This window comes from Carlito syrichta, unplaced genomic scaffold (genome assembly GCF_000164805.1).
Source record: "Carlito syrichta isolate Samal-C Ts95f unplaced genomic scaffold, Tarsius_syrichta-2.0.1 Scaffold143822, whole genome shotgun sequence".
Taxonomy (NCBI): domain Eukaryota; kingdom Metazoa; phylum Chordata; class Mammalia; order Primates; family Tarsiidae; genus Carlito; species Carlito syrichta.
This window is the reverse complement of record NW_007087918.1, coordinates 31,987-45,430: the sequence shown is the minus strand read 5'-3', so window position 1 is coordinate 45,430 and position 13,444 is coordinate 31,987. Positions and strand designations below refer to the sequence as shown.

The 13,444-nt window shown below is 49.0% G+C and overlaps 1 protein-coding gene across 1 annotated transcript in view; it reads left to right on the top strand.

The window, feature by feature from the left end:
* Window positions 1-13,444, top strand: part of A2ML1 (alpha-2-macroglobulin like 1) — a 54,832-nt gene that overhangs the window by 19,105 nt on the left and 22,283 nt on the right. The window contains exons 16-26 of the mRNA XM_008050317.2: window positions 402-596; window positions 1,617-1,710; window positions 2,103-2,220; window positions 3,384-3,612; window positions 3,806-3,932; window positions 5,040-5,161; window positions 6,929-6,980; window positions 7,330-7,413; window positions 9,396-9,572; window positions 10,066-10,147; window positions 10,812-10,968. Of these exons, the coding sequence (XP_008048508.1) occupies window positions 402-596; window positions 1,617-1,710; window positions 2,103-2,220; window positions 3,384-3,612; window positions 3,806-3,932; window positions 5,040-5,161; window positions 6,929-6,980; window positions 7,330-7,413; window positions 9,396-9,572; window positions 10,066-10,147; window positions 10,812-10,968 (1,437 nt within the window). The remainder of the gene's footprint in view (window positions 1-401; window positions 597-1,616; window positions 1,711-2,102; window positions 2,221-3,383; window positions 3,613-3,805; window positions 3,933-5,039; window positions 5,162-6,928; window positions 6,981-7,329; window positions 7,414-9,395; window positions 9,573-10,065; window positions 10,148-10,811; window positions 10,969-13,444) is intronic.

The following is a 13,444-nucleotide window of genomic DNA, read 5'->3' as shown; positions in this document are numbered from 1 at the left end:
CCAGCAGGTTGAGGCTGCGGTGGCCGGGAGTGTGCCATTGCACTCCAGTCTGGGCGACAGGGTGAGACTCCAACTCAAAAAAAAAAGAAAGAAAGAAAGAAAAAAGAAATGATGGATGATGGAATGAGAAGAATGAGAGAACGAGAAGGACATGGTTATTGTGAATGTAGGAATAAGGAAAGAAAATGCCATGGAAGCTAGGATTAGGAGAAAAAGGTGAGATAGAGGTTAAAATTTTTAAAAAGTAAGGAGGGTGGTTATGATGCAATAAACAGAAAGTTGTTTCTGGAGTGATGAAGAGAAATAATGCAGGCGTAGCGAACTGCAGCCCCAAACTCTGAGCGAAGTTTCTCCGCTGCTGTCGCAGTGCCAACACTGTGTCCTCTCCCCTCTGACCTCAGGTCTATGGGATGTTTCCATTCTGGTATGGTCAGTACCCCTATCAAGTGGCTGAATACGATGAGTGTCCAGCGTCCGGCCCGTGGGACTCCCCTCAGCCCCTCGTGGATCCCGTGCCTGAAGGGCGTTCAAGCCAGCGTTCCATGATCTGGAGGCCCTGGTTCTCTGCAGGCGTGGACCTCTTCAGTTTCTTCCAGGTAGATGTTCTTACCCGTTTTGTTCTTATGGAAACAAGGGCAGTGGGGGCAGCGGCAAAGGAAAGCCCACGTCTAAGAAAGCAGAGAGGTTCACATGGGCATGGACAGGAACCAAATCCAGAAAGAAGCTTCTGACATGTATGGTGGCCTCTTTTGCCCTTGTGCTGGAAGACGCCCAGCATTGGAGGAGAACACGGTGAGAAACTGTAGACCCGGTCATCCTCTTTCTGTGGTCCCCATGGGAACAGTCAAGAAGGAAAGTTAGGGAAGGTAGACCAGAGGTCTCTTATCACTCTTATAAAGAACATGTTGCATCTATTCTATGAGCCAGAATTTGGAACGTTCTGTGACCCAAGTCTAAGCAGGAGGTCTCTGAGGTCAGGAACCAGGTCCTGTTTATCTTTGTATTATTTCTTATGCCTGACCTCTTTTTTTTTTTTTTTTTTTTTTTTGAGTTGGAGTCTTACTCCTTCGCCCAGGCTGCAGTGCAGTGGCACGCACGCTCATGGCCACCCCAGCATCGACCTTCTGGGCTCCAGCAATCCTTCCGCCTCAGCCTTCCGAGTAGCCCGGAACTACAGGCGCATGCTACCACACCCGGCTATTTTTTATTTTATTGTAGAGAGGAGGTCTCACCAAGTTGCCTGGGCTGGTTTTGAAGCCTGACCTCTTATAATGCCCATTGTATTTTTGTTGAATTGATTAAGTTGATATGGTCCCTGCCCTCAGAAAGTTCAGTGTGTAAGTCAAATAATAAGGACACACAGTGACTAACATTTGGAAGAAGTGTTCAATGTGTTCAATGATGAACTAAGTTTAACTTAAAGCCTTTCTTACCAGCTGGAACAGAAGTGAACCAATCTTGATGGCTGAGTACTGGGTAATGGTTACTAGTATCACCAATAATAAAAGAATGTTTTGTTTCAGTCCTTTGAGGGTGGGATTCCTGGGCAGTAGCCCTTGTAGAGGGGCAGGGACCACCTTAACACTTCTTTCTCTGGTCTCTCTGGTGCCTTTCAGGGTATGGGCCTGAAAATACTATCCAATGCCAAAATCAAGAAGCCAGTAGACTGCGGTCACCCATCTCCCAAGTACAGCACCGCCATGGGCGGAGGTAAACCACCGCTGCGGTCTGTGGGTTCTCTGAGGTGTTTAGCGTCTTCGAACGCTGAAAACCCCCTCTTTGCCTTCTGTTCTTGCACGGAACCTCTAGCCTCAGAATGCTAATGGTTGTGGGTCACAGAGGCTGGAGCTTCCCCAAGGGTTTTCGCTCTGGGGCAGCTTATGGAGCCTGAAGCCCATATCTTTCATTCCCTGGCCAGACTTGCTTGTCCGCCACTTCCCCGATGACCTTTGTGACTAGTCAGTTCTCTGGTCCTTCTTCCTTGTCTGACTGGATGCCCTCTGCTTCCCTCTGAATTTCTTTCTAGCGGCCCCTCCACCTCAGTTCATGTCCCAACCGAGGCCTTCTGTTTTCCAAAATGCTCATGTTCTTGGTCTCGCCAGGAGGGAGTCGTGTTCGTCCAGAGGCTCCTCAGTCGTCATCTTCATCGCTTCCAATAGAAAATTCTCAGGCCCGCCAGTACTTCCCAGAGACCTGGCTCTGGGATCTGGTTCCTGTTGGGTAAGTAATGACTCAAAAGGACATGAGATTTTATGGTACAGAGAAAACTCAGAATCAGATCAGTCCTAGTGGATCTAAGTCTAAAGCCAAGAAAGGTTGCTGGGGTATGGGAACGTGTTTCTTTCCCTGAATTCTTATACAATCATATATAATCACTTAAAAAAAATTCCTGGGCAGGCCTAGTAGCTCACGCCTATAATCCCAGCACTTTGGGAGACCAAGGTGAGAGGATTACCTGAGCCCATGGGTTCAAGGCCAGCCTGGACAATTTGGTGAGCCCTCATCTCTACAGTAAATCAAAAAATTAGATGGGCGTGGTGGCACATGCCTGTAGTTCCAGCTACATGGAAGGCTGAGGCTGAAGGATCACCTAAGCCCAGCAGGTTGAGGCTGAGGTGGCCATGAGTGTGCCACTATACTCCAGCCTGGGCGACAGAGTGAGACTCCAACTAAAAAAAAAAAAATTCACACGTCTTCATATTCACACAGTGCAGACTGCGCATTCTCATTCTAGATACACACAATTTTTTATGGAAGTGAGGTCTAACTCACCCAGGCTGAAGAATAGTGACCATCATTATGACTCATTGTGGTCTCAACCTCCTGGGCTCAGGTGATCCTTCCGCCTCAGCCTCCAAAATCTCTGGGACTACAGGTGTGTACCACCATGCCTGGCTCATTTTTTTGTAGAGACTATGTTGGCTAGGCTGGTCTCAAATCCCTAAGCTCAACAATCCTCCAGCCCCGGTCTCCCAAAGTGCTGGGATTGCAGGTGTGAGCCACTGCATCCGGCCTGAGATCCACACAAACTGAGGGGCACATATTGACATAAGTTATTGCCCACTGCTTATGTGCTCACTTAGATACACCACCAGAACACACATCCTCACAGATGCAGAGGGCACTGGCCTCTCTTTCTGATACGTGTGTCCACAAGTGTCCCCATCCATACGTAGCCCTCTGCACGCCCCCTTCTCCCATATGTGGACACCCTTCCTCACCTGAGGATTCACCTGGGATTTGCATGTGCCCTCGGCTCCCTTACCTCTTTACTTTTCCCTACACAACCACAAAACGCACTTCTGTAGCAGAATTTGTAGCTTAATTCCCATAAGCTCTCCTCCCGGCGCCTCTGCCTCACGCGGGTTCTCGTGTTCTCACAGTCACTCTGGGAAGGAGGTGGTCCCTGTCACGGTTCCTGATGCCATCACCGAGTGGAAGGCTATAACTTTCTGCACCTCTCCATCCAGAGGCTTTGGTCTCTCGCCCACTGCTGGACTAACTGCTTTCAAGCCGTTCTTTGTTGACCTGACTCTCCCGTACTCAGTAGTTCGTGGGGAATCCTTTCGTCTGACTGCCACTATCTTCAACTATCTGAAGGACTGCATCAGGGTGAGAACGGGGCATACAGGAAGCAGCTGTCAGTCCTGGAACCCACCCACCCCCCAGCTTGTTCCTGATTTGGTAGCATACCGGGTTTTCCCTGGGAAGGAGATGAGATGTTGGCATCTCAGCCCCCAAGCTCCCTAGGCCCCTGAGTGCTGTCTTTTTTGCTCACACCCTGTCTCTTGAATACTCTCTTCAGGTTCAGACTAACCTAGCTAAGTCAGATGAGTACCAGGTGGAGTCTCAGGCAGAGTCTCAGGCCTCCAGATGTCTCTGTGCTGAGGAGGCAAAAACCTTCCACTGGAATATCACAGCTATCAAACTGGGTAAGGAAGGAAAGCGGCGATGGGTGAGGAAAGTGCGGAGTGAAATCTCCGTGATGAACTCTATCCTTTCCTCGACTGCATTTGCTTTGCTTTTGCCTGCTCCCTCTGACTTTTCTTCTTTTGAGTCCGAGTCTCGTTCTGTCACTCAGACTGGAGTTCAGTGGCATAATCACCATGCACCGCAGCCTCAACCTCGTGGGCTCAGGTGATCCTTCTGCCTCAGCCTCCCAAGTAGCTGGGACAACAGATGCATGCCACCACATCCGGCTAATTTTTTTATTTTTTGTAGAGATGAGGTCTCGCTATGTTGCCCAGGCTGAGACATCTCTTACTTTTACCCTATCCTCGTCATTAGATGCGAGTCAATCCAACTCACAGTCACTGGGAGGGTGTTATACAAAGATGTAAGTATCAGGATACCCGAGGCTACTTACCATACTAGATCGCATCACTAGCATCACCTGGGAGCTTGGTGGAAATACAGAATATAGGCACCACCCCAGGGCTACAGATCAGAGTTTGCATTGTAGTTTGTGTGCCTTTAAAGCTTAAGAAACACTTGTCGGCTGGGCTCGGTGGCTCAGCCTGTAATCCTGGGCTTTGGGAGGCTGAGGTGAGTGGATTGCCTGAGCCCGTGAGTTCGAGACCTGCCATGGCAACCTGGCGAGACCTTGTCTCTACAATAAATCAAAAACTAGCCGGGCGTGGTAACACGCGCCTATAGTTCCAGCTACTTGGAAGGCTGAGGCGGAAGGATCACCGGAGCCCAGCAGGTCGAGGCTGTGGTGGCCAGGAGCATGCCACTGCACTCCAGTCTGGGCGACAGAGTGAGACCCAACTCAAAAACAACAACAACAATGAAAAACACTTGCCTAGTGCGCGCCTGCAGTTCTGGCTACTTGGAAGGCTGAGGCGGAAGGATCACCAGAGTCCAGCAGATCGATGCTGGGGTGGACATGAGTGTGCCACTGCACTTCAGCTTGGGCGACAGAGAGAGACTCCAACTCAAAAATAAAATAAAATAAACACTGATCAAAAGCGGAAAAGCCCTCACTGGCACCTCCAGCAAGAGGGCTAATGGCTTGTCTTCACCTTTTTTCTCCTCAGGTCGTGTTAACTTTACTGTTAGTACTAAGATTCTGGACAGCAATGAACTCTGTGGGGGCCAGAAGGGGTTTGTTCCCCAAAAGGGCAGGAGTGACACACTCATCAAACCTGTTCTTGTCAAGGTGAGTTTGCTGAGTCCTGGCAAACAGCCCAAGGATGCGCAGTGTCTTGCTATACCTGCTAGTTTCTCACCGCAGCCTTACTTCACTCCAGTCAGGCGGCTTCAGCTTTCTTCTTCCTTAGCCCCTAAGCTGTGCCCAACCCATGCCAGTGGCCTGTGAAGGTGCCTAACACAAAGCCTGACATGTCGCATACACTCCATGAATGTTCGTTTCTCTCATGAAAAATCCGTAACGTCATCTTAGTTGCTTTTTAAAAAAATCCCATCAGGAACCAATTGTTGCAGGGTATTGTCTGAACATATGAGGGGAGACCCCCCAAAAACCCAGAATTTATTTATAAAAATGATGTATTTTTTAAATATTTAAACTTCAGTCACCTTCCAAGTACTCTCCATTGGCTACAACATACCCATCGAGACGCTTTTTCTAGTGCTCAGAATACTTTTTGAACTCGTCAATTTTGATGTCTCTTAGTGCTTCTGCCGTTTCGCCTCTTCCACATCGGCAAAATATTCCCCCTGAGAACTTTTTTCATGTTGCTCTGGTTGAGATCCGGTGAAGAGGGAGGGTGGGGCACAGGAGGCATGCCGTTCTTGCTCAAAAATTGCTGAACACTCAGCCCTGGTGTGGGCAGGTGCGCTTGTAAATTTTGAAATGGGCAAACATGTTGAAAGAATCTCACCCCAACAAAAAAAATCACTGAAACATGACTCAGCCTCTCACAACAATGCTAGCTGGTGCACTGATGCCGATGGGTTCCTAGAGCACCAACCTGGTAGGAAAAGCTGGTATTACAAGGGCCTGCCCTCCAAAATATAATTCTGGGTTTTTCTGGGTCCCCCTTTATTTCCCGTCTCCCTCAGGGAGCGGCCTCTGGCCAAGTCTGGTCTCTGAAAGGTATGCATATTTCCAGTGTTGAGTGAAAAGCAGGTGACCAAGCAAAGCTGTAAAGCAATGTAGTTGGCACTCTTAATCAATGTAATTGTAAACACTGGATAGGAATTTGAGTAATTAATTTGATCGCTTTGATTATAAAACTGCTTACTGTACTGCCCCAAGGTGTGGATTCTTCACCCACCTAGCGCCATCAGTGCCTTCCTGTAAGTTTTAAAAAACCAGTGTCGCAGCCGGGCTCGGTGGCTCAGCCTATAATCCCGCACCTTTGGGAGGCTGAGGTGAGTGGATTGCCTGAGCCCGCGGGTTCGAGACCTGCCTGGGCAGCGAGACCTCATCTCTACAACAAATCAAAAAATCAGCTGGGCGTGGTAGCACATGCCTGTAATTCTGGCTACTCGGAAGGCTGAGGCGGAAGGATCGCTGGAGCCCAGCAGGTCGAGGCTGCGGTGGCCGGGAGCGGCCCCTGCACTCCAGTCTGGGCGACAGAGTGAGACTCCAACTCAAAAAAAACCAAAAAAAAACCAGTGTCTCTCCCTGCTGGACCTCTGGGTGACTTCTTTGGAATAGGTAAAGATTTCACTCAAGATCTCTCTTTGGGGTTACTACATTATAATTGTCAATCCTGCCTCTTGTAACTTGCCTAAATTTGTCTTTAGCTCTTGCCCTTGCTTAGAAAGAATTTTACAGAAAGGGATCATCCCTAGGTTGGAGTTCTTTGAGGCTTCAGTGAGAAGGTCCCTTCTCTCCATTCTGAGGGAAGTCCTGCGGACACAGGCTCTCATTCCCTCCCCCTTTCCTATTTCTTCAGTGCCACCTGCTCTGACATTCATCTTTGTTGCTTTTCCTTGTCCATGTGTCTCGTCATGCCAGCCTGAGGGCGTCCTCGTGGAGAAGACACACAGCTCATTGCTGTGCCCAAAAGGTGAGTGAACTCAGAAGGAGGCTGGAGGTGAGAATTCCCCTAGGCCACAGGGGATTTTCACAGGCAAAAGAAGGAATAGAGAGTCTGGGGTGTCACCCCTCACAGGACCCGTTAACCGAGAGGCAGTCTGAAGAAGAGAAAGTATCTAACAGATTGCAAGAGTATGACTCTCCTTGGAATTTATTTTCAGCAAAGATCACTATAAATAGGTTAAAGAAAAATCTGCCTCCATTCCACAGAAAACTCAGGGTACAGAAATCCCTGCCCTAGAGAAAGTCCCACAACTTAGGCCTGAGAACCCTCACGATTCCTGCCTTCTGTGGAGTCACCTATCCTCTGCCTCTCACAGGAAAGGTGGTGTCAGAATTCGTTTCCCTGGACCTCCCTGCGGATGTTGTTCCCGACTCAACCAAGGCCTACGTGACTGTCCTGGGTAAGCAACTACAGATTCTTGGCTCAGAGAGGAAGGAGAGGAAACAAAGGAGAAGCGATGAAGAAAGAAGAGTTTAAAAAAAAAAAATTTGAGCTGGAGTCTCACTCCTGCCCAGTGGCACAATCACGGCTCACTGCAGCCTCGTTCTCCTGGGCTCAGAGGATCCTTCTGAAGCCTGTCTCCCAAGTAACTGGGACTATGGGTGCACACTACCATGTCTGGCTAATCTTTTGATTTGTGTGTGTGTGTGTGTGTGTGTGTAAGACAAGGTCTCTCAATGTTGTTTAGGCTAGTTACAAACTCCTGGGCCCAAGCAATTCTCCCACCTTGCCCTCCTAAAGTGCTGGGATTACAGGAACGAGCCACTGTACCTGGCCAGGAAGAGCTTATTTTATACAGTGAGAAAATGCAATGTGTAGGTAACAGAACAGATGGGATTAGATATGTGCTCCAGCTAAAAACAGAAAGTAGTCTAGGCAGGAGGAAATTAAGGTCACTGAAGTTGGATGCATACCCGGGTTTAAGTAGTCTATACACCGTGTGAAGGGGAGACAGAATGTTTTTAGTAACTATTAACCAATGAGGAACTCTAGTTTAGGGAAGACACAACCACCTCTACAATTGGCAGCACACTTCACTCTTTTAGGCAAGGAGAGGAAGTGAGTAGAAAAACACGAACTTGCAAATCATAACCAACCTGCCATAAAATAGTCGTGTGGCCCTGACCAAGTTAGTGAGCAGTTCTGAGCCTTCTTTCTTCTTCTGTGAAACAGTGATAATAACTCATCTCTCAGGATTGGTGTAGAGAGTAAATGAAATATAAGTTTCCAATATGGCGTCTCACACATAGCAAGAGCACAAGGAAAGCAAGGTTCTTTCTTTACTCCCTCACTTTTTTCTTTTTTTTTCTTTTTTTGTTTTCACTCTGTCACCCAGGCTGGAGTGCAGGGGCACACTCATGGCCACTGTAAGACTCAACCTGCTGGGCTCAGATGATCCTTGGTCCTCAGCCTGCCAAGTAGCTAGAAACACAGGAGTGCGCCACCATGCCCAGCTAATTTTTTGATTCATTGTAGAGACAAGGTGTCACCAAGTTGCCCAGGCTGGTCTCAAACTTCTGGACTCGTGCGATCCTCTCGCCTTTTCCTCCCAGAGTGCTGAGATTACAGACATGAGCCACTGTGCCCAGTGTACTCCCTCTCATTCTACCAGGATTCCTCAGAGTCAGCACTTCTCTGTTCTGACTGCATTTTATTCGTAACTCGGATGTAGCTCTCATCTGATTGTACCATAGCTCATCGTCTGTGTCTGTCTTCCTCTCTGCATTGTGGGTCCTGGAAAGCAAGGCCCACAGCTTTTTCATCTCTGTTCCTAGTACGGTTCCTGCAACACAGTTGGCATTCAGGACATATTTATAGACTTGAATTGAGCCCAGTGGTTAAAATGCAGATAGACACGGATCACTAAATTCGAGCTTACTGGCTTAGGAAGTAAATGGAGGGGTCGTACTTGATAAAGAGTATCAGGATTGTGTGTTTGGGAAGAACTTGGTGCTTTGGAGAGTGAGGAATGTATAATTTATAGGCAGTGGAGGAATTTGGAGATTGTGTCCAAGTCTTGTAGGTTTGGTTAAGTCACTTATCAGCTCAGTGACACGTCTCCTTAAGCGCCCTGAGCTCTCTGCGATGGCCTGTGTCCCCCTCTGTGACCTCTATCACCTTACACACACCCAATATGATATTGCAGCACTACGTTAAAATCGTTTATAGTGAAATGTAGGTGTAATGTCCTGTATCTATCTCCCCTCCGACTGTGAGCTCTTTGAAGGTAGAGTCTGCATTTGACTCACTGTTGTCTCCCCAGGACACATAGTTAGGGCTCACTAAATCATAGCCAATACGTGTTTCGTTAAGGGAATGATAATAATTCCTAAGCATTCCTTCTCTCTCCCACCACTTTCTCACTCTCCCTTTGGATCCCAGGCGACGTTATGGGCACAGCCCTACAGAACCTAGACGGTCTGGTCCAGATGCCCCGGGGCTGTGGAGAGCAGAACATGGTCTTGTTCGCACCCATCATCTATGTCTTACAGTACTTGGAGGAGGCAGGGCTGCTGACAGGGGACATCCGGTCTCGAGCTGTGGGTTTCTTAGAGATCGGTGAGTTGGCTCCATCTTTATGGATTGATTGATTAATTGATTGATTGATTGAGTCGGAGTCTCACTCTGTCACCCAGTCTGGAGTGCAGTGGCATGCTCACAGCCACTGCAGCCTTAGCCTGCTGGGCTCAGGTGATCCTTCCACCTCAGCCTTCCAAGTTGCTGGAACTACAGGCATGCACCACCAGGTCCTGCTAATTTTTGGATTGATTGTAGAGACGAGGTCTCACCAATTTGCCCAGGCCGGTTTTGAAGCCCTGGACTTAGGAAATCCTCTCACCTCAGCCTTCCTTCCAAAGTGCTGGGATTACAGGCATGAGCCACCGTGCCCAGCTGGCTCCATCTTTCTCAGACACCCTTCTCCCCAGGGCCTATGACAGGGTGATAGGGCACGAGGAAGTCCCAGCCCCTGAAGCATCCCAAATCCTCGAAAGGCTTAGGGGTGTTTTTCTGAAGTTGTCACTGTGATCTGAATCCACATCTGGCTTCCCAGGGTACCAGAAGGAGCTGATGTACAAACACAGCAACGGCTCCTACAGCGCCTTCGGGGAGCAGGATGGAAATGGAAACACATGGTAATATTGCCCAATGCCCAGAGAGTTCTGCACTCCACAGCACGATTCCTGAACCCTCTGGAACGACTCCTCTGCCAGTCTCCGAGTCCCATACCTCTTGCACTCAGTCTTCTACCTATTTATTTAGAGTCAGAGTCTCACTCTGTCAACCCAGGCTGGAGTGCAGTAGCACACTCACAGCTCACCGCTCACTACAGCCTCAATCTCCGGGGCTCAAGGGATCCTTCAGCCTCAGCCTCCTGAGTAGCTGGGACTACAGGCATAAGCCACCATGCTAGATAATTTTTTATTTTTTTAGTAATGAGGTCTTGCCATGTTGCCCAGGCTGGTCTCGAACTTCCGGGCTCAAGCAATCCTCCTGCCTCGGCCTCCCAAAGTGCTGGGACTACAGGCGTGAGTCATCATGCAGGGCCTCTTACTTCTTTCATGCTGTTTGCTTCAGCCTCCTGTTTAGCCCAAGCCTTTCCCTCTTCTCCCTGAGCTTCTACCTCCCCAGTTCTGGTCCTCATAATTTTCGCGAACCTCTCTCTTTTCCAGGCCTCCTATAGCGTCATGTTTCTTCAACTCCCCTCGGGGAGCCATACACCAGAAAAAAAATATAGAACTCTTGTACCTCCACCCGGAAATCCCCCTTCACACCCTGTTTTCCCCTTTGCCCCTGTAGGCTGACAGCCTTTGTCACAAAATGCTTTGGCCAAGCTCGAAAATTCATCTTCATTGATGACAAGAACATCCAGGTCGCTCTCAAATGGATGGCAGGAAACCAGCTCCCCAGCGGCTGCTATGCCAACGTGGGCAAGCTCATGCACACAGCTATGAAGGTGCGGATCTGCCCGGGGGCCGCAGACCCCTGTGTCGGGTGGGGTGGGGGGTGGAACTCACACCTCCGACTGAGTGGAAGCAAAAGCGGAAAAGAGCTCCGATCGGGGAATCAGTTTCTTCGGGTCTCAGTCCTGGCGCTGGGTGACCTTGGAAAATATACATAACCAGTCTGGGCCTCAGACCATATTCTCAGGCCATAATGTGAACACGGTCTAGAACATGGTTCTCAAACCCAGTGTCCAGAATAGGAGTGTTGGCATCACTTGGGAACTTGTTGGAAATGCACATTCTGGTTCTTAGCCCAGACACACTGAGTGAGAGGCTCTGGGAGCGCAGGCCAGCAATTTATGTTGAAACAAGCCCTCCAGATGATTCTTTTTTTTTTTTTTGAGTTGGAGTCTCACTCTGTCGCCCAGACTGGAGTGCAGTGGCCGCTCCCGGCCACCGCAGCCTCGACCTGCTGGGCTCCGGCGATCCTTCCGCCTCAGCCTTCCGAGTAGCCGGAATTACAGGCGCGTGCTACCACACCGGCTGATTTTTTGATTTATTGTAGAGATGAGGTCTCGCTGCCCAGGCGGGTCTCGAACCCGCGGGCTCAGGCAATCCACTCACCTCAGCCTCCCAAAGGTGCGGGATTACAGGCTGAGCCACCGAGCCCGGCTTGTTTACAACAAATTAATGAGCTAACTAGTTATATCTTTTTTTTTTTTTTTTTTTTTTTTTGAGTCAGAGTCTCACTCTGTTGCCCAATCTGGAGTGCGGTGGAATGCTCCAGCCACTTCAACCTCAACCTGCTAGGCTCAGGTGATCCTTCCGCCTCAGCCTTCCAAGTAGCGGGAACTACAGGTGTGTGCTACCATGCTTGACAAATTTTTTATTCATTGTAGAGATGAGGTCTTACCAAGTTGCCCGGGCTGGTCTTGAACCCATGAGCTCAGGCAATCCCAAAGTGCTGGGATTACAGTCTGAGCCACCGAGCCCGGTTGGTATACCAGTATTAACCCGACTTCACAGTTGAAGAAACTAAGGCATGAAAACTAAATAAATTGGGTGCTAATAAGTAGCAGGACTGAGATTTGAACCATGGCACTTGAACTCCAGGAGCATTGCTCTCACCCATTCACTATTGCCTATATCCGTCCCAAACACAGGGTAAGGCATAGCTGCTGCAGGATAACTTGTTCAGTTCAGAGCACACTCGGTAAAAGGAAGAGTTGCGCAAACTTTTCTAGAGAAACCATTTACATGGCTATTCCAGGGCCTGGATTAAAAGTCTTGAGCATTTGGGAAAAAAAATCTCTTTAGAGGATTCATTCATGTTCCTCATGCAGGATTTTATCAGCCTTCCCCAAATCTTCTCTTCTACACTGTAAAATATACCTGGGAGGCACAGGATAAGACTAGAGAAGATCCCAGAGATTTTCTTCTTTCTTTCTTACCAGAGCTGGCCAGTCCATTAAGAAACCCATCCTGGCTGGGTGTGGTGGCTCATACCTGTAATCTTAGCACTTTGGGAGGCTAGGTGAGAGGATTGCTTGAACCCAGGAATTCACAACGAGTCTGGGCAACATGGTGAGACCTCGTCTCTACAAAAAATCAAAAAATTAGCGGGCATCACAGCACTTATCTGTAGTCCCAGCTGCTCAGGAGGCTGAGATGGGAGGATCTCCTTAGCCCAGGAAGTCAAGGCTGCAATGAGCCGTGGTTGTGCCACTGTACTCCAGCCTGGGTGACAGAATGAGACTCTGACTCAAAACAAACAACAACAACAAAATCATCTTTGTGTAGCCAAGGTTAATAGTTTGGCGCACCAGGCTCTGTGGCTCAGCCTGTCATCCTGCGCCTTTGGGAGGCTGAGGTGAGTGGATTGCCTGAGCCTGTGGGTTCCAGACCCACCTGGGCAGGCGAGACCTCATCTCTACAATAAATCAAAAAATTAGTGGTAGCGCGTGCCTGTAATTCCAGCTACTCGGAAGGCTGAGGCGGAAGGATCGCCAGAGCCCAGCAGGTCAAGGCTGCGGTGACCGGAAGCGGCCACTGCACTCCAGTCTGGGCGACAGAGTGAGACTCCAACTCAAAAAAAATAAATAAAATAAAAACTTCTTATCCTTTCTAACGCCTTCTCTTGGGTTTCTGTTATTATTATTATTATTTGTAGAGACAGGTCTCTCTAGGTTGCCCACGCTGATTCTCAAACACCTGGGTTCAAGCGCTCCTCCTGCCTCATCCTTCTAAAACGCTGGGATTACAGGCATCAGCCACTGGGTCTGACCGCTTGGGTTTCTTAACCATCTGCTCCACTGAAGACCCCATGCTACTTCCTGCAGGCTGCCGTGTATGGTTGTGCAGTGACTGAAGTCCCGCCTGTTCTCTCCACTCTGTGTGTCCTGGAGGCTTGGAGCTGCAGAGAGACCATGGAAAGCTTTTTTTTTTGAGTTGGAGTCTCACTCGGTCACCCAGACTGGAGTGCAGTGG